Source organism: Electrona antarctica (assembly GCF_951216825.1).
Source record: "Electrona antarctica genome assembly, chromosome: 11".
Taxonomy (NCBI): domain Eukaryota; kingdom Metazoa; phylum Chordata; class Actinopteri; order Myctophiformes; family Myctophidae; genus Electrona; species Electrona antarctica.
In genome coordinates, this window is record NC_136792.1 from 49,753,720 (window position 1) to 49,774,310 (window position 20,591).

Below are 20,591 nucleotides of genomic sequence, written 5' to 3' on the forward strand. Positions count from 1 at the left end.
AGGGCAAGACCCCATTTGAAAAGGATGCCCAGTTTGACATGCATAGGCTACTGACCCCCATTTAATGCCATTTATATCTGGGACCCCCTAAAAAGAAATGGGGCCGCAAATGGCCCGCGGGCCGCCTATTGGGGTACCCTGCCGTAGTGTGATCAAGTAGGGCGTTCGTTCAGGGAATAAAACATAAGTTTGGTACTTTGGAGATAAGAGGTTCCTGTCCAACAGTGACATTACATGTATTAACCCATTTTAGACGGGAACCCCTTTTGGTGTTAGCATTATGTTATGCTTTAGCTATTGAAAAATAGCAGATCTACAAGCTCGTAGCGCGCCACCGAGTGGCGCGCTACGAGCTTGTAGGTCTGCTATTTTTGAAAAATGTAACGACTGACATAGAAATATAGCTTTTTCAGAAAACTGTCAGGATGTAGAAGACATTTTTAGAATCTGATCTCAGGTCAAAATGGGCTAATACATGTGTAAGAGTGGCATGTGGAGATACAGACGCCCTGTAAGAGAGGCATGTCGAGGCATGTTGAATCCAGACGCCCTGTCTGTCACAAGAGGCATGGAGGCAGGTTGAACAGGGAGGTGAAGGAAGCTGAGCCGGATAAGAAATGATGTCTGGTGTTTGCAAACACATGGGCAGGGATTCACGGCACGGATCAAAGGATTGATCCACGTGTGTGTTGTGATTAAGCAATATTACACAAGAGGGTGTGCGTTACCGTCATTAACAGGCCAACGGCACGCCTGCGTGCGTTGCTGTAGGAACGAGCCGACAGGCGGGTTACGTATAGGCAGCGCAGAAGTGCCGTCTGTCCGCACATTTCATCCTGGAGTTTCGTCCTCGCATTTATAGAACACATTTTGCGTACCCAATCTCTAGAATTATTAGTGGTTAGATTATTGTTATCACTAACGAAGGGCTGTGTGTGATGAATGTGTTGTTGTTGTGTTGTTGTTGTATAGGTGGACGAGGAGAGACTGAAGACAGAGCTGGCTGAGATCACTGCAATCATCAACATGAGAAAGAATCCCAACACTTCTAAAGTGAGTCACGCACGCACGCACGCACGCACGCACGCACGCACGCACGCACGCACGCACGCACGCACGCACGCACGCACGCACGCACGCACGCACGCACGCACCACACACACACACACACATTCACTGAACCACAACACATCTAAAGTGAATGCTGTGAAGCAGTGGGTCCCAAACCTTTTTAGCCCGTGACCCAAAAGAGAGGGCGGCAGTGGCTCAGGGGTAGAGTGGCCGGATTTGAACCTGACAGTTCCCATCCGGCCACTCTACCCCTGAGGCCACTGGGCCACTGGGCGAGCCACACTAACCCTCGTTGTGAGCTTGTAGAACGGCTGTTGTCACGACTTCCTAAAACATTTGTTTTTCAAATTCATGGAATTTCCTACAATTTTTCTTTTATTTATTCATGAAATTACTTGAAAAAAAGTAAAATAATTTAATGCATGAAATCCTTTTTTTTTGGGGGGGGGGGGGGGGTTATTTTTTAAATATTATAATTATATAAACAAAATAAAGGGACCCATAAAAATGTGTCCGTGACCCACAAACGGGTCCCGACCCAGTGTTTGGGAACCACTGCTGTAAACCACCGGTTTCCACGTTCCATGCATACAGTACAGTACGGTGTGCCGTTACACAACCAAACAGTATTACTGCAACTATTCAAAGAGTTAGGAAATATTTTAATGTAGACTCCCTGTAATAATGATTAAGCTCTGTGTGTCTGTGTGTGTGTGTGTGTGTGTGTGTGTGTAGCCCACTGTGCACGGAGGCTCAGGACCATTAATATGCACGGTGTACTTGGAGGACACAGATCCACGTGCCAAGTCAGAACAGCATGTCAAGGTAACCCCACCACCATGCATACAGCAGCCATGTTCCTGTCTCCTCTCTCTCTGTCTCACATGGTCTCTCGTCCCCTCAGATCCCCGGTGCCATGACGGCAGCAGAGCTGACCGGTGAGATCCTGGACCGACGGAAGATCACCGTCAAGGACAAAGACTACTGGAGCTGCTGGGAGGTCAATGAGAAGGAGGAAGCAGGTGGGTGAGAGAGAGAGGTTAACGAGAAGGAGGAGGCAGGTGGGTGAGAGAGAGGTTAACAAGAAGGAGGAGGCAGGTGGGTGAGAGAGAGGTTAACAAGAAGGAGGAGGCAGGTGGGTGAGAGAGAGGTTAACGAGAAGGAGGAGGCAGGTGGGTGAGAGAGAGGTTAACGAGAAGGAGGAGGCAGGTGGGTGAGAGAGTGAGAGAGAGAGAGAGTGAGAGGGGCGAGGTTAACGAGAAGGAGGAGGCAGGTGGGTGAGAGAGAGGTTAACGAGAAGGAGGAGGCAGGTGGGTGAGAGAGAGGTTAACGAGAAGGAGGAGGCAGGTGAGAGAGAGAGAGGTTAACGAGAAGGAGGAGGCAGGTGAGAGAGAGAGAGGTTAACGAGAAGGAGGAGGCAGGTGGGTGAGAGAGAGGTTAACGAGAAGGAGGAGGCAGGTGAGAGAGAGAGAGGTTAACGAGAAGGAGGAGGCAGGTGAGAGAGAGAGAGGTTAACGAGAAGGAGGAGGCAGGTGGGTGAGAGAGTGAGAGAGAGAGAGAGTGAGAGGGATAGAGGGGCGAGAGAGAGCGAGGTTAACGAGAAGGAGGAGGCAGGTGAGAGAGAGAGAGGTTAACGAGAAGGAGGAGGCAGGTGGGTGAGAGAGAGGTTAACGAGAAGGAGGAGGCAGGTGAGAGAGAGAGAGGTTAACGAGAAGGAGGAGGCAGGTGGGTGAGAGAGAGGTTAATGAGAAGGAGGAGGCAGGTGGGTGAGAGAGAGGTTAATGAGAAGGAGGAGGCAGGTGAGAGAGAGAGGTTAACGAGAAGGAAGAGGCAGGTGAGAGAGAGAGGTTAACGAGAAGGAGGAGGCAGGTGGGTGTGAGAGCGAGAGAGGGATAGAGGGGCGAGAGAGAGAGGTTAACAAGGAGGAGGCAGGTGGGTGAGAGAGAGGGATAGAGGGGCGAGAGAGAGAGAGAGGTTAACGAGAAGGAGGAGGCAGGTGAGAGAGAGAGGTTAACGAGAAGGAGGAGGCAGGTGGGTGAGAGAGTTTAACAAGGAGGAGGCAGGTGGGTGTGAGAGAGCGAGAGAGGGGCGAGAGAGAGGTTAACGAGAAGGAGGAGGCAGGTGGGTGAGAGAGAGCGAGAGAGGGGCGAGAGAGAGGTTAACGAGAAGGAGGAGGCAGGTGGGTGAGAGAGAGGGATAGAGAGGCGAGAGAGAGAGAGGTTAACGAGAAGGAGGAGGCAGGTGGGTGAGTCTGTGGTGATCGTTTTGACAAGAAGCGACCCGGTCTACGCATTCCTGTCGGCTTTGCTTTGTCACACTTCTTGTGAAGTGAAAGCCCGTATTTGCTGCGAAGCGGTCGGGCTCGAGCTGATAGCATCGCCTCGAGCTGATAGCATCGCCGCCGCCGCTGCTAGCGTCACTCAACCTCGCTGTTGTCTGGATTTTTGTTTTGTTTTGCATTGCTCCGGTGTACGTCGCTGGAGATAACCAACTCACTGTCGCAAAGTTATACATTACATAGAACAACTCAAGATTGTGCATGTGGCCTGGGAAAACAACAGGCAAACTTGATCTCTGACCAACTAAAGTCAGTGTTAACCCATTTAGGCCTGACCTCAAAATTAAAAAAAAATCTTCTAAATCCTCCAGTTTTCTGAAATAAATATTTTTACGATTTTTCAAAAATAGCAGACCTACAAGCTCGTAGCGCGCCACTCGGTGGCGCGCTATGAGCTTGTAGGTCTGCTATTTTTCAATAGCTAAATTATAACATAATGTTTAAAACACCAAAAATGGGTTAATTTAGTTGACTAAATGTCCTTTCAAACGGGCAGCGATGAACGCAGACGTCCTTCAGCTAAAAACGGCCATACCCCAAAAGTGGCTATGGCCGGATTTAGCCCAAGGAGTGTTTTTTTTGGTCAAAACTAATGCTTGCAATGGATTCAGAATCATGAAAACACACGTCACATGCCCCTTTTGGTGTTGGCATTATGTTATGCTTTAGCTATTGAAAAATAGCAGATCTACAAGCTCATAGCGCGCCACCAAGTGGCGCGCTACGATCTTGTAGGTCTGCTATTTTTGAAAAATCGAAGAACGACTGACATAGAAACATAGCTTTTTCAGAAAACTGTCAGGATGTAGAAGACATTTTTAGAATCCGATCTCAGGTCAAAATGGGTTAAAAGCATAGTGACATTTTGAGAATTGTGCCTTATACAGTACATGTTGTTAATTAATGGTACGCCAACTTTCAGCAGCTGTCACAAAGTTTCCCAAATTGATAGGACGGTGATAGCAATTAGACACCTTTTATTAACACATTTGTGAAGAAAGCTAATGGTAAGCATTTTTTCGTTACCGCAGTGAAATTTGTTCTCCGCATTTGACCCATCTCTTGGAGCGGTGAGCCGCAGCGTGCACCGCACTCGCTCGGGAATCATTAGTTGATTTGACCCCCAACCCAACCCATTGATGCTGAGTGCCAAGCAGGGAGGCATATTGGTTCACATTTGATTTTCAAGACTCTTTATTCACTTTTTCCAGTACATGATAAACACGACAGTCAGATGATTATAGCCACAGGGTGCCTATAAAATATCAGAGATTTAAAAACACAGAAGTGAAATAAAAACTTTTTTTTTCTTTTCTTTTTTTAGCAATTTGTAAGGTGCCATCAATATTAACTGTGCATAACGCAGCTCTTACACACCACACCTGTAGAAACCAAGGGGCCAGTGAGGCTCTCCAAACGTTTAAGCACTGGGCACTAGTGGTAAGAGGAGGGACTGCAGGCGGACCCGTGGAAGTATGATGAGGAAACCCCGTGCAGCAGCTGGGCTTTAACGTTGAGCGTGTTTGCACTTCCGCATTTTGGGCACCAAATTTTGGTGCCCAAATCGAAAAAAGGCGGAAGTAGACGGCTCTTCCGGGTGCTTCAAAACGCCACTGAGCAACTTCCACTGACATGAATAGCAAGGGGGGGCGGAGCTTCGCGCCAGTTCAGTCTCTATCCTTCTTTATACTCTATGGTAGAAACCCCCCTATGAGAGAGAGAGAGAGAGAGAGCGAGAGAGAGAGCACCCACTGCAAACTGAGCTACATTTCCTAACTGTCTGGCTGTCCACTCACTGTACCAAGACATCAAAGACACATGCTTCCCACAGATTACAATCCCTCAAGGAGGGTTTGAAAACATGACCAATGACAACAATCTCCCTGCACATCTGCTGGGCGAAGTACGACAATGTGCAATCACAGCAAGATGTGTGAGCAGCTGTGATGGAAGGATATCAACTGGAACACAACCACCCTAAAGACTACTACTAATTAGGGGTGGGACGATATGGGTTCCTCACGATACGATATATATCGCGATATTAGGCCCTCGATAACGATAATATCACGATATTCGATATATTGCCATATATCGATATATTGTATGAAATTTCATCAACGATATATCACGATATCTGCAACTACAAAATACTTGGAACTGAAAAAATGCAGCATTTTGTATTCCCACAAAGCTGTTTGGAGACTTTGGACAAATCACCATCCAGTAATTCAGTACTTCTGGTTGCTGTGGAATCTGAGTGGGATTTGCTTTATTTTAGCTGTCATTTCCTCCTTTTCTAAACATGTTGTTCATCACTTCATTATGAACAACATTTCAAATTTCAATTCTTTTTTTCCCGATATCGATATTTTAATAATCAATATCGATTATTTATCGCGGGAGGACGTATCGATATATATCGCCATATCGATATTTCAGCACACCCCTACTACTAATCATTCATAATTGTGGTGTACGTGTGTGTGTTTCAGAGCGTCCTCTGTCCCACCAGGAGAAGGTCCTTCCGTTCCTCTACTCGCCCGACTCGGACTCGCCGAAAAACACCCTGCTCATCAAGAGAAACCCTGCCATGGACACCATTATCTTCTACCTGGGTACGCAGGGTACGCACGCGCACACACACACACACACACACACACACACACACACACACACACACACACGATAGAGATAGGAGAGCCTAAAGTGCATAATAGCACTATTCTGCATGATACAATGTGAGCACATAATACACTAATATAGGTCATGAAAGTACGTGTATAAAAAGGAGTCCCTATTTAAAAAATCACACCCGTGTGAACTGAGTGGTGCAAGGTCTTATATAGCCTGATCAGCTGTGGTCTGACGTAATGTCAGTGACCATAGTAACCATGCTCACCTGTGCACGGACACGTACACAGGTACACGGACAGGTACACAAACATACAGACAAAGCTGGTTGTTGGAGTGGTTTGCACCACTCAAAAATCATACCTGAAGTGTGAAGTGAGGGGCGCTAATATTATAAAGTCTAACTCATGTTGCTATGATTAGGTGATGTAATGGTGATGTAAAACAAACATTAAACTCTCTTTATTGTCAAAGGCATATAGGGACAAAATGATGTAATTTTGCCTTCATTGTCAATGGCGTTTTTAATGTTTGATTAACTAAAAACAAACATTAAACCTGTACATAGGAGGGGCTAGCGCCCCTCAACAAACAAATTCACTTCAGTTCAGTCTGTGCAGTGTCACCGGACTTTTGTCAGCAGTCTAATTGCTGACAAGTAAAAACTGTTCAAGAGTCTGTTGCGGTACTGCTCCCGATGCTCCCGTAACGTTTGCCTGGCCGTGGGGGCACGCATGCACGCAGTCTCTAAATTCCTTCTAAATGTCGTGTGTATGTGTATGTGTGTGTGGGTGTGTGTGTGTGCGGTGTGCGTGTGCGTGCGTCGACTCTCTAGCCAGTAAAGCGAGCAAGACGGAAGTGACCAAGCACGGGACGCTGAAGTTCCGCGAGGAGAGGAGCATTCTGGGACTGGGAAGCTTCAACGAGCGCTACTTCATGCTGGGAGGAGCCACTCTGAGGATGTACAAGGAGATCAGGGTAAGAATGGACCACCATGCAGGGCTGATCATGGCAGCCATATAGACATATAAACGTACTGTAGACGCCTCTTCCGGCTCTGGGGGCGTCTGTATCTCAACGGAAGGAACATGGCGGCGATATTGACAATCTTCCAGAGGTTCCTTGGCGAAGCGTAGCGGAATCAAAGCGGAAGAACGGAATGGGGGCGTTCGGTAGGCTAACAAGTAAGACGCGCGAACGCGGGAAGCAAACGCAGCTCGTAAATTGCAATAACAACAATTAGAATAAATTGCGTACTTTTTAAGGTTTTTTTTTAAGATTTTTGAAGTTAAGTTTTTTTTTAAGTTATTTTTTTAGTGTGTGTATGTGTGCGTGCGTGTGTGTTTTTTTCTTTTACGTTTTCTTTACGTTTTTTCTTTTTAAGTTTTAATTTTAAGTTAAGTTTTTTTTGAAGTTACGTTTTTTATGTTTTGTGTGTGATACAGCTGCGCCCTCTGGTGGCGGGCCGGTGGTGTTACAGCGTGACACACAGACAGTTTAGGCCAGCTTCTATAGTTAGTGCTCACTGCGTTCGCAATCAGAGGCGCGACTCCTTCTTTCCCAGTGGAACTTGTAAGCGGACGATCTCGGAAATGACGTGATTTGATTGGCCAGTAGTCACTTGAGTGGCAGCGACCGGCAGGTTTACGCAGCTTTACTTCCTCCCCTCGTCGCGGACAGGTCGCTCCAATGAACCGCAGCGACCGATGAGGCATATTTTTCGGCCAATCACAATTTGCGTCCTCACCTTCGTCATCAACGTTTGTGTTCACACAAACACTCCAAATTGTCCATTCATCGTCAATGGCATTTAATGTTGGGACAAAAGATGGGTTACATACACTAAAAGCTGGACATGGGAGCCCCTCGAAAATAGTAAAGGAAAACTGAATGAATACTAAATAAAAACCGAGTTTGATGACCCAAACGAAGACTAAATAAATATATTGACAATTTCGTCCAACAAATAAAAAGTAGACTAAAATGTATGTAAACACAAACACATCTGGTTAACCCATTTTGACCTGACTGAAAGAATATATATTCAAATATTTGTGCCGCATTTTCACGATTTTTCAAAAATAGCAGACCTACAACCACCGAGTGGCGCGCTATGAGCTTGTAGATCTGCTATTTTTCAATAGCTAAAGTGTAACATAATGCTTAGTTAAAACACCAAAAGGGGTTCTCGCCCAGAATGGGTTAAACTAAAAAATAACACAACATATTGGTTGTTCAGCGACTATCCAGCACCCTCTCTCTCTCTCTCTCTCTCTCTCTCTCTCTCTCTCTCTCTCTCTCTCTCTCTCTCTCTCTCTCTCTCTCTCTCTCTCTCCTCTGACTAATGACGTCATGTTTGATGAGGTCAGATTTCAGTCAGCTTGACTTAAAAGCTGATTGCACAGAGTGTGAGGAGCATTAGTCAAAGAGAAGAGAGAGGCACTTAAAGTTACAACTTGATATTATGCTGTGATCGCGTCATAAACATTCCTGGAAAGACAGACATCACTGGTTGAAGACACCCCAGCACCCACTGTTTGAACAATAGACACTTTCCAGTTAAGTGTGGACCGTGAGGACAGCTGTGTCTCAGCTAGAGAAGAAGACACCCGGTCAAGAGATGAAGAAGCTGTGTGATGCTGAGCTGAGGAGGATCCAACAATATGAGGTGGTTGTAACTCTGGACCCTGATACAGCAAATCCCTATCTCATCCTGTCTGAGGATGGAAAACAAGTGAGTGATGGAAACGTATGGAAGAATCTCCCTGACAACACAAATAGATTCTCTCCATGTCTCCATGTCTTAGGAAAGCAGAGCTTCTCCTCAGGAAGGTTTTACCATGAGGTTCAGGTTACAGGGAACACTGACTGGGATCTTGGAGTGGCAAGAGAGTCCGTCAACAGGAAGGGACGAAGCAAACTGAGTCCCAACGATGGTTACTGGACTATAGGGTTGAGGAATGAAAATGAGTACAAGGCTCACCATCATGTCCTCTTCACTGTAAGAGAGAAGCTCCAGCAAGTGGGAGTGTTTGTGGATTATGAGGAGGGTCTGGTCTCCTTTTATGATGTGGAGGCCAGAGTTCACCTGCACTCTTTCACTGGCTGCGTCTTCACTGAGAGACTCTACCCATTCTTCAGTCCCATGTTAAATAATGGTGTTGTAAACTCTGCTCCTCTGATCATCTCTCCTGTCAACATGGACGCTGATCTTTGTGGGGACGGAGGCAACGTGTGTCCCCACGACTTAAAAATCACACCTGTGTGAAGTGAGGGGCACCCTTATCAACGTACATCATCATGCATCATCTCATACTGGCCAGTCAGAATGCCTGTTGACACAAATGCACGTCATATTTGGCGGACATTAAGAACAAAAGCTGTATATATAAAAAAAGAAGAATCACTTGTGTGAAGTGAGCGGTGCCTTTTATCATGATGACGATGAGAACGTCATCATCAGCCAATCTAATCATTACATTCTATGCTCACACGGTCATACACACAAAGCTGTGCATTGGAGCGGCATCACCGTTCAAAAAAGAAGAAAATATGTTTTTCCCTTCCAGTAAAATATGTATTAATAAAGGGTGCGTACGTTTTATACATCGGGTCCATACGTGTATTAATGAAAGAATAACCAAGTAAAATACATTCATAAAAATGCAAGGCATGTCTTTCACAATAAGAGCCTGACAGCCAAAATGCATGTGTTCCACAAGGCTGTGGCTCAGGAGGTAGAGCAGGTCGCCCAATGATCCCTGGGTCGGCGGTTCGAATCCCAGCTCCTCCTGTCCACATGCCGAAGTGTCTTTGGGCAAGACACTGAACCCCTACATTGCCTCCAATGAGGCGGTCGGTGTGAGCTCGCCACCGTTGGTGTGTGAATGAATGAACCATTGTAAAGCGCTTTGAGAGCTTGGAAAAGCGCTATAAAAATGAAATTCATTATTCATTATGTCTTTCACAATGGGAGTCTGGCAGCCTAAATGCACGTGTTCCACAAGGCATGTCTAAGGACCACATTAACCTGTCTGTCTCTCCTTGTGCTTGTTAGAGTAACTGTCTGTCTCTCTGAGTAACCATCCTGTCTCTCTCTCTCTCTCTCTCTCTCTCATATTCTCTCTCTCTCATAAAACATATTCATACTCTGTATCTTTGTATTGTGTAGTTGATTGAGGGTGGAACAATTTGAATATTTTTCTGTAACAAAATTAGCTGATTTGGAATGCTCTCTCTCATAGTAACTGCATGTCTCTCTCTCTCTCTCTCTCTCTCTCTCTCTCTCTCAGAGTAATCGTCCAGATCGTGAATGGCCGGTGAAGAACCTGAAGGTCTACCTGGGCATCAAGAAGAAGCTGCGCCCGCCCACATGGTAAGAACCAATCAGAACACATCACACAGGCTCTGCCCACATGGTAAGAACCAATCAGAACCCATCACACAGGCCACATGGTAAGAACCAATCGGAACCCATCACAAGGCTCCGCCCACATGGCAAGAACCAATCATAACCCATCACACAGGCTCCGCCCACATGGCAAGAACCAATCAGAACACACAGGCTTTCCAGGCTTTCTCAGGATGTCCTTGTCCTTTTTTTTTAATGAAATAATATATAATAATTGTATAAATGTTAAAACGAACAAACAAATCTAAGAAATTCCATAAATTATAAAAAAATAATATTAATGAAGAAGTAGTGAAGATAGCCGCTCTACAAGCTCGCAACAGCTCGGTGTTGTGCGCTTGTAGATCTGCTATTTTCACTAGTTTGGGGCAAGACGTGACAAACGTCTAATCTCTCTTTTGGGTCTCAACCTGAAAGGTTTGGGAAGCACTGGTTTAGATTCTAAACCTTTTTGATTTAGTTGCAGACGTGTAATGGTCCATTTAACACCAAGGGTCCCTGGAATACACTGGTTTAGATTCTAAACCTTTTTGATTTAGTTGCAGACGTGTAATGGTCCATTTAACACCAAGGGTCCCTGGAATACACTGGTTTAGATTCTAAACCTTTTTGATTTAGTTGCAGACGTGTAATGGTCCATTTAACACCAAGGGTCCCTGGAATACACTGGTTTAGATTCTAAACCTTTTTGATTTAGTTGCAGACCATTTAAGGTCCATTTAACACCAAGGGTCCCTGGAATACACTGGTTTAGATTCTAAACCTTTTTGATTTAGTTGCAGACCATTTAAGGTCCATTTAACACCAAGGGTCCCTGGAATACACTGGTTTAGATTCTAAACCTTTTTGATTTAGTTGCAGACGTGTAATGGTCCATTTAACACCAAGGGTCCCTGGAATACACTGGTTTAGATTCTAAACCTTTTTGATTTAGTTGCAGACGTGTAATGGTCCATTTAACACCAAGGGTCCCTGGAATACACTGGTTTAGATTCTAAACCTTTTTGATTTAGTTGCAGACGTGTAATGGTCCATTTAACACCAAGGGTCCCTGGAATACACTGGTTTAGATTCTAAACCTTTTTGATTTAGTTGCAGACGTGTAATGGTCCATTTAACACCAAGGGTCCCTGGAATACACTGGTTTAGATTCTAAACCTTTTTGATTTAGTTGCAGACGTGTAATGGTCCATTTAACACCAAGGGTCCCTGGAATACACTGGTTTAGATTCTAAACCTTTTTGATTTAGTTGCAGACGTGTAATGGTCCATTTAACACCAAGGGTCCCTGGAATACACTGGTTTAGATTCTAAACCTTTTTGATTTAGTTGCAGACGTGTAATGGTCCATTTAACACCAAGGGTCCCTGGAATACACTGGTTTTAATTAGAACCATTCCTTTGTGTTTCACTGGGGTTTAGAAACACTTAACTTGAATGATTTTGCTAGTAAAAATGTATTATTGGTTTGGCCTCTAGGGGGCAGGCTAATCCAACTAACTGCAGTACCAACTGCAGTCTGACTCAGTGGTTTTCAACCCTTTTCATATCTAGCCTCTAAAACTAAAGAATATTTTGTGGTCGTTGGATAAGATTTTGTCCACAATTCCATGCTGTATTGACGTTGGTGCCATTAGGAGAGATAACAGGCAAACGTTGATCAAAATAACAATTCTTCTTCTTTCTCTAATTGTGTAGAGTTCTTGTAAACTAACTGGCGCAGTATATGTAACAATGATTTAACTCTGGAGAGCGTAAAGAGTTAGGGGCGGGAATCCCTTTTGGTGTTAGCATTATGTTATGCTTTAGCTATTAAAAAATAGCAGATCTACAAGCTCATAGCGCGCCACCGAGTGGCGCGCTACGAGCTTGTAGGTCTGCTATTTTTGAAAAATCGAAGAACGACTGACATAGAAACACAGCTTTTTCAGAAAACTGTCAGGATGTAGAAGACATTTTTAGAATCTGATCTCAGGTCAAAATAGGTTAAAGATCATTTTACACTCAAGAGTTAAAGGTCTATAAGGGTCCATTTGGTTATCAACTCTCCGTCATTTAGCTGAGGACCACCTGGAACCCCCTCAAGGACCACTGGTTCAGAACCACTGGTCTAACTGTTAAAATCCCGTAGTGCCACAAAGCTCCAATTCTTCTAGCATGATTCTTTCCTTCTTAACCCATTTTGACCCGAGATCAGATTCTAAAAATGTCTTCTACATCCTGACAGTTTTCTGAAAAAGCTATGTTTCTATGTCAGTCGTTCTTCGATTTTTCAAAAATAGCAGACATACAAGCTCGTAGCACGCCACTCGTTGGCGCGCCATGAGCTTGTAGATCCGCTAATCCGATCCGATTGTTATTACAGGGTTAGGGTTCATATACATTTTCACCTTTTTGAAAATAGACGAGCTTGTAGATCTGCTATTTTCAAAGGATTTGTATATAGTTCATACATTACAATAAAAACTAGGTAAAAAAGACTATTTCTACATTGCATTATTGATATTTGTACGTAAAACATGCTAGTACGTTTCCCACCAATGTTCATGTAGGGCAGGCTATACTAGTCGATGTGTGTCCAAACCTTGAACATTTGTGTGTGTGCGCGTGTGTGTGTGTGTGTGTGTGTGTGTGTGCGTGCAGCTGGGGTCTGACGGTGGTCTATGAGAGTGACAAACAGGAGAAGCCCGACAGACAGCAGTGGTGAGTAAAGCCTCCGTGAACAAACGTGTGTGTGTGTGTGTGTGTGTGTGTGTGTGTGTGTGTGTGTGTGTGTGCGTGTGCGTGTGCGTGTGCGCGCGTGACAGTGAGTAGAGCCGCCGTGTGCTTGTGAACTGTTATTAAGACCGGGAAAGCATCCGTCTCATTTTACACTTTAAGCATTATTTTACACTTTGGCTATTCAAAAATTGTAGATCTAAAAGCTCATACACTTGTTATATATCTGTTATTCTAGATTTTTTTTTGGAGGTGATTAGATTTTAAAGCGAGGGCTCCAAAGCGACAGATGCTTAATTGCACCAAAAAAAAAATATATATATATATATATATATATATATATATATATATATATATATATAAATATAGTATATATAAATAAAAACGTTTCAGGCTAAACACTCTTCCTCAGACTCGAGTCTCGACTTTCTTTAGTGCAATCTGTCGCATTGGAGCCCTTGAGTGTGCGAGGCAAACGTGCACTTATTTTCTGATAGACATAAGAGACATAAGAGAGAGAGAGAGAGAGTGCTTGACGTGTCATGAATACTCGAGCTGACGCTCAAAAGAAGTGGTACGTTTTCGGAGTTGAGTCGGTGTGTGACTTCATCACTCAGCTCGCTGGAACGTTGCCTTGAGGGCTTTTTGTAAGGTTTTTCGAATCCCCCAAAATCCTCCTCCTCCTCCTCCTCTGTCACAGAAATGAGTTCTGACACTGTGGAGAGAGACTTGACTCAGAGTGTTTCAGTAGCATTGCAGTTACACATGGATTAAAGTTCTCAGTATAGCCTTGACTGATTTCAGTCATTTAGGATTCCATAGAAGTCGACACGTCTTCTAACCAAAAGTAGGCTATCTACATTAACCCATTTTGGACTGAGGTCGATTAAAAAAAGGCTTCTAAATCCTAAAAGAAATCTGAAAAACCCATGTTTCTATGTCAGTGGTGCTCAACCTTTTTCATGTGAAGGACCCCCAGAATTATCTCTATTGCGCCACGGACCCCCATCTCAAAATATGTAGTTCCAGGGACCCCCCAGAAGCAAATATTTTAGTTAAAAATGTTCGCTCTGAAATATATATTCAATGATTTGCGCCACATTTTAACGATTTTTCAAAAATAGCAGACCTACAAGCTCGTAGCGCGCCACTCGGTGGCGCGCTACGAGCTTGTAGATCTGCTATTTTTCAATAGCTAAATTATAACATAATGTTTAAAACACCAAAAGGGGTTCCCGCCCAGAATGTGTTAAGCATACCACGCATCGCAGCATGACGTGTTGTAGGCCTGTAGATAGAGCCTATTTTCGGTTATTAGTTCATTTCAGTCTTCAATAAAGCTCTAATGATCTCAGATATCTAATAAGCGCAATCGTTGACGCCTCAATCTGCAGTTGGCTATACCAAAACATCATAAATATTGTCTTAAGTGTGCAGGACACACGGCGCTAGTGTGTGGTGGCTCCTTTCATGCTGTTTCACAAACAATTACAATGGGGTGGGCAACTTTGACGATGGAGAGGGCTACTATAGTTCCACACTCGCAGATCTACAAGCTAATAATCTAATAATAATCGTCCTAATTACAAAACGTGTGGCACTGCGACGCGTTTTGATCTTGTAGATCAGCTATTTGTGTTATATTTGAATTGAAATCCTGAATTATTATTTTTCCCATTTTTGAATTGGAATTTCAATCAAATAATTGAAGCACGTGTCATGTTTGCATGTTTGGAATTGTAACAGCTGAAATCAATAATATATCAGTCTTCCAATATTAACCTGAGGTCCGCACTAAGTGAAGGTGGGGGCCCCATGTGGCCCCCGGGCCTCCAGTTGTGGGGGCCCCATGTGGCCCCCGGGCCTCCAGTTGTGGGGGCCCCATGTGGCCCCCGGGCCTCCAGTTGTGGGGGCCCCATGTGGCCCACCGGGCCTCCAGTTGCCCATGTATGAATTACATATTAGGACTAGCACAGGGACGACTCTGACCCCCGACATGAGCGCTGCATTTCCTCATGCAGATCGGCTACTTTCGCCGTTTGCGAGGCGAAAATTGCATAGAAAATTGTTATTATGAGGGTCGGCTTGGCCCTTTTTTGGCGCTTTTTGATGAGCCAACCAACCCATACCCCCCCCCGGCGTGTTGCCCTATGCGCAGTGCCTATTACGCGCATACGTAGCGACGGCGCTGGCTACGTATTTGTCAGTGGTGAGATTTCATTTTGCTTTAATCCATGCATACATAGATCTACAGCTTGTAGATCTATTTCAAAAAGATTTTTTTTAATACATTTGAAAACTTGAAATGGGACATCCTGCATAATGAGTACTTTTACTTTTGGTACTTTAAGTAGGCCTACATTTTGATAGCAATACGTTTGTAATTTCACCCAAGTACAGTTCCGAACTTTTACTTTTAACAGAGCATTTTTCTACATTGCAGTATTGAACTTGTACTATTAAACCCTCCTTTGCCAAACACGAGGACACGAGATTTGATAAAAGAGCATTAACTCTTAGCCTGCCGCCATTAATTAATCCCTCGATTGCGTATTGCCATGGTTTAATCACGCGTGACACTTACTTTGAAGAGCCAAATATCCGTAATCGCATTTTACTATGAAACCATTCCGTGTGTGTTGACGAAGCTGGTGCTCGTTCTCTCGGTCGGTGGTGGAAAAAGTGGACCGCGAGTATCACAGCGCCTGCTACAGGCCGTTGAAAACGCTTGTCTGGGACAAAGCGTCCTCTGCAATGTCGCTTCTGTGAGATAAAGCCGTCTGAAACCAGAGCCGGCAATGTAAGTGGATGCGCGCGCATTTTCAAAATGGCCGCGCCCATTGTGTCAGAAGCATAACAAAGCTAACTGACGGTAGATTTCGATACGATCGTATTAAAACATGCATTAATGAATACATCGCTGTTAAAACGGCTTTTCCGTTTGTGGCAGGCTACAAGATTCTACGTTTTAAAATTCCTATGTTCCTGGCGGGTAAACGATTAAGAATTAATAATACTATTTAACGGCTCTTCTTCTTCTCTGCTTTTTTCGTGCATTCTGTTGGCACTGGCCCCAGATCGCTATCGTGTTTATTAGGGATGCCAGAAAGTGACCATCAGCTCGAATAATCGACTGCTCTGCCGATTAATAATCGATTAATTGAACCCCCCCCCAAAAAAAAAATACTTTTTATCAGATAAAACTTTTAAGATTTTATATTATGCACATGCCATGGTCACATAACCATTATATGTTGAGTGCATGCTTTGATGGTTACAGTTTTATACAGTTTTGATGAGTAAACCTTTGTGGAGATCTTCTCAGTTCTCATTATATGCTAGTTACTGCCATTCAGGATGGAAAATGAAATCCATTTGGATTTGGGGAGAAGTAGTTTCATAAGGGGCTGGTATGAAGTACTTGATATAAACAGAAAACGTTCAGTTCACTAGTCTACACTCTACTCTACAACTGCCTTCATTTCATCTGATTGTCTGTCTGGCAGGCACTTAACAAGCGATCGTTAACTGTGTCTGTTAGAGAGAGGGGCAGAGAAGAGTGGCTTTGCTCAACTTGATTTATACTTATATTCTCCACTCTGATGAAGGTACATGTTCGATATATCACGCAGCCTTATTATTACCCTATATTTTGGCTATTAAAAAAAAGGGTTAGGGTTTATTTATTTTTTCGATTTTGAAATGTTAAAATCGATTTCGGAGACTCGATTCATCGGAAAATCGATTAATCGGCGGCATCCCTATAGTGTTTATAGGGACCTAGCTGCTAGGCTCTGTAGGCGCACGCGCACACACACGCACGCACGCATGCACGCACGCACGCACGCACGCACGCACGCACACACACACACACACACACACACACACACACACACACACACACACACACACACACACACACACACACACACACACACACACACACACACACACTGTGTAACGAGTGTTTACAGCAGCGTTTCCCAAACCTTTTTGGCCATGCACCCCCTGTTACCTCCTAACCTAGCTGGAACCCCCCCACATGGAAATATAAATTGCATAAGCTAGTATATAGGGACATACATTTCCTATTTATCCACCTACTGTATATGCACATATATGAACCTGATGGCATATATATGCAGCATAGGCTATATTCTGCATATACTTGCCATATATTGGCATAATATGTTAATATATTTCAAATAAAACCATAGCACCACAATTAGCCTTTTCATGTCGCGCACCCCCTAGAAGGTTCTCGCGCACCACAAGGGGTGCCACGCACCACAGTTTGGGAACCCCTGGTTTACAGGAACCATAGCTGCTATAGGCTCTGTACTCTGTAGGCGGTGCAGAGAAAACAGGTCAGATCACCGCGTGTGCTGGTCGCTAATCAGCACAGGAAAGGTCACCACCAGGCAGGAGGCGATAATTCTCATGCTGCATTAACCCATTTTGACCTGAGTTCAGATTCTAAAAATGTCTTCTACATCCAGTGATGTAGAAGACATTTTTCAAAAAAAAGAAGGAAAAAAAAAAAAAAAAAAAGGTTGGTCACATCCTGACAGTTTTCTGAAAAAGCTATGTTTCTATGTCAGTCGATCTTCGATTTTTCAAAAATAGCAGACCTACAAGCTCGTAGCGCGCCACTCGGTGATTCGTTTGAGGGGGTTGTGTCCCGAAAATCTTTAGCCCATTTAGACCTGAGGACGATTCTACAAATGTGACCAGATTTGACTGAGAGACTGCCATCGCGCAAATTCCAGCTTTTCACCAGAGGAGAAAAACTTTTTTTTCCAAAATGAGTTTATAGCACAGGCAGACTCTTCACATACTAGAGCATGTCTGAAATAAGTGTCAGAGATGAAATCGACATGTAAATATGAAATAAATGCCCAAACTTGTAGCTAGGTGTAATGTTAGAGACCACAGAAGTGAACCTTTCAAGCCTGTTTTCTCAACTCGCTGTTTTCTGCAAGACATTACTCTATAAGCCATATCTCCAAAACTGGTCGGTCAAACTGAACAACCAATATGTCCATTTGAAGCTATGATTCCCTGCTTTCATATGACATGAAAAAATGAAAATTCAAAAAAATCCAATGGCAGTCCCTCAGTCAAATTTAGTCACAAATGTCTTCTAAAATCCTGACAGTTTTCTGAAAAACCCTATGTTTCTATGCGTCAGTCGTTCTCATACATTTTCATGCCAAGAACCCCCAAAAATATATGTAATCGGTCGCCGACCCCCCCCATCTGAAAATATGTTTGTTCCAGGGACCCTCCCCAGAAGCAAAGAATCGAGTTAAAAGCGTTCGCTAGTGTGAAAGAATACACATTCAAAGATTTGCGCCACATTTTCACGATTTTCTCAAAAATAGCAGATCTACAAGCTCGTAGCGCGGCACTTGGTGCCGCGCTATGAGCTTGTAGATCTGCTATTTTTCAATAGCTAAAATATAACACCAAAAGGGGTACTTCCCGCCCCAAAATGGGTTAGAGTCACTGTCTTATCGGCATACAGAAAGTGTCAGTCGTCTTGCACTGTTTAGATGAATTCACAGTGGGGCTGCTCCACTGCAACATCAGTCACTCAGAGAGAGCACGGAGGAGCTTCGCCCTGCCAGCTATAGCGTTGTCTATTCCATTACCACCTACCTCTCTCTGTTTCTCTCCTCTCTACGTGCTGCTTTTATGTAGCTCTGCGCTTACAACATCCCTGAACTGCTTTGGATGTTGTGTGCGTGCATGTGCTTGTGAACGCGTGTGCGTGTGTGTGTTGTCACGCTGAGAGCTGTAATGTCTCTCCAGGCACGCTACATTATCGCTACATTATCACAGCAGGCTGCCAGCTCCCCCTCACACTGCAGGCAGGCAGGCAGGCAGGCAGGCAGGCAGGCAGGCAGGCAGGCAGGCAGGCAGGCAGGCAGGCAGGCGGGCGGGCGGGCGGGCGGGCGGGCGGGCGGGCGGGCGGGCGGGCGGGCGGGCGGGCGGGCGGGCGGGCGGGCGGGCGGGCGGGCGGGCGGAAATAGACGTGTTATTTTCAGTGCACGATGCAACACACAACCAAGTTTAGTTCAGGTTTGATCTGCCGCTGCAGTGCACAGACTATGAAGCACTCATTCCTCCAGCTTCCTTCCTAATAGCCTAGTTCAGTGCTTTTCATATCTTTGTTCATATCAAGGCCCAGTACTGTATGTATGCAGTGTTTGAGCCACGGACACCATCGGATGACATTTAGCCTCTCAGACCCACGACTAAAGACCAGTTCGTTGTCGTTGGATAACATTTTGTTAACAATTCCACGCTGTAGGCTTATTGATGTTGGTACCATTAGGAGAGACAACAGGCACACATTGATCAAATTAAACAATTCTTCCACATTCTCTAAATGTGTAGACTTTTTGTAAATGAAGTAAACCATAGTTTAACTCTTGGGAGCATGACATGGATCCTTTTAAATATCTAATAAGGGTCTTATTTGTTTACCAACTGTCCATCTTTTAGCTGGGGACCACCTGGAACCCTCACCCTCAAGGACCACTGGTGGTCCCCGCCAAACCACTGGCCTAGTTACTGTCCTCCGATCGTCAGTGATCACGTGTGTGTGTCTGTGCACATGTGTGCTTGCGTGTGTGCGAGCCTGCGTGTGTGCGTGTGTGCGTGCGTGTGTGTGTGTGTGCGTGCATGCGTGCATGCCTCAGGACAGTGTGGACGTTCTCTGTAGTAGATTAATAGAGTGTGGGTATAATGATCCCTAATGGACGCTAACGAGCTCTGTTAACGATGGTACTGACATGCCACCGTGTGTGTGTGCGTGCGTGCGTGCGGCTCATGTATCAGTGTGTCATTATCGCGGCGGCTCCCCTGGGCACAGCGTTTGATCGGTCGCTTTGATTGGTCCAGTAGTGATTTGGGTAAATAAATAAAGCCGGCGCAGACAGTGGCTGCATGCCCACTGGTGACACGAAACGAGCGCACTCTGTCTGACAGGCATCCTCTGAGATGTAAAACACACACACACGCATGCACGCACACACACACACACTCATCCACCCTGCTTCTGGACAGACCTTAGTTCTGTGAATACCTTTTTTGGGAATGGAAACGCAGTCTGTGATTTGTAGAGGGGGCGGGGCTGGCGGGGTGCACACGCGGATCCGACACACCAAAGGTCCGACACGCGGAAACATGTGATGCGATGCGAAAATGCGATGGTCCGACATGCGCTGCTCCGTTGCTTGCGGTTATGGTTCGGTTAGGGGTTTGAGTTGTCGGATCAACAGTAGTGTCGGAACGAGGGGGCACGGTGTCACAATCGGTAGTGCTGTCGCCTCACAGCTAGAAGGTCGACTCCCACAATTGGTAGTGCTGTCGCCTCACAGCTAGAAGGTCGACTCCCACAGTCGGTAGTGC

At 44.9% G+C, this 20,591-nt stretch overlaps 1 protein-coding gene across 6 annotated transcripts in view; it reads left to right on the forward strand.

Annotated features, from left to right (window-relative positions):
• The window catches only part of arap1 (ArfGAP with RhoGAP domain, ankyrin repeat and PH domain 1), a 135,013-nt gene that overhangs the window by 102,583 nt on the left and 11,839 nt on the right, over positions 1-20,591 (forward strand). For 3 of the 6 annotated variants that reach the window (XM_079515136.1, XM_079515141.1, XM_079515138.1), the window contains exons 25-32: positions 973-1,053; positions 1,807-1,896; positions 1,976-2,071; positions 2,849-2,870; positions 5,905-6,036; positions 6,879-7,021; positions 10,336-10,418; positions 13,098-13,157. In XM_079515136.1, coding sequence (XP_079371262.1) covers positions 973-1,053; positions 1,807-1,896; positions 1,976-2,071; positions 2,849-2,870; positions 5,905-6,036; positions 6,879-7,021; positions 10,336-10,418; positions 13,098-13,157 — 707 coding nt within the window. Of the gene's footprint in view, positions 1-972; positions 1,054-1,806; positions 1,897-1,975; positions 2,094-2,848; positions 2,871-5,904; positions 6,037-6,878; positions 7,022-10,335; positions 10,419-13,097; positions 13,158-20,591 lie in introns of all 6 variants that reach the window. The other 3 variants (XM_079515139.1, XM_079515137.1, XM_079515140.1) reach the window with 3 other exon arrangements.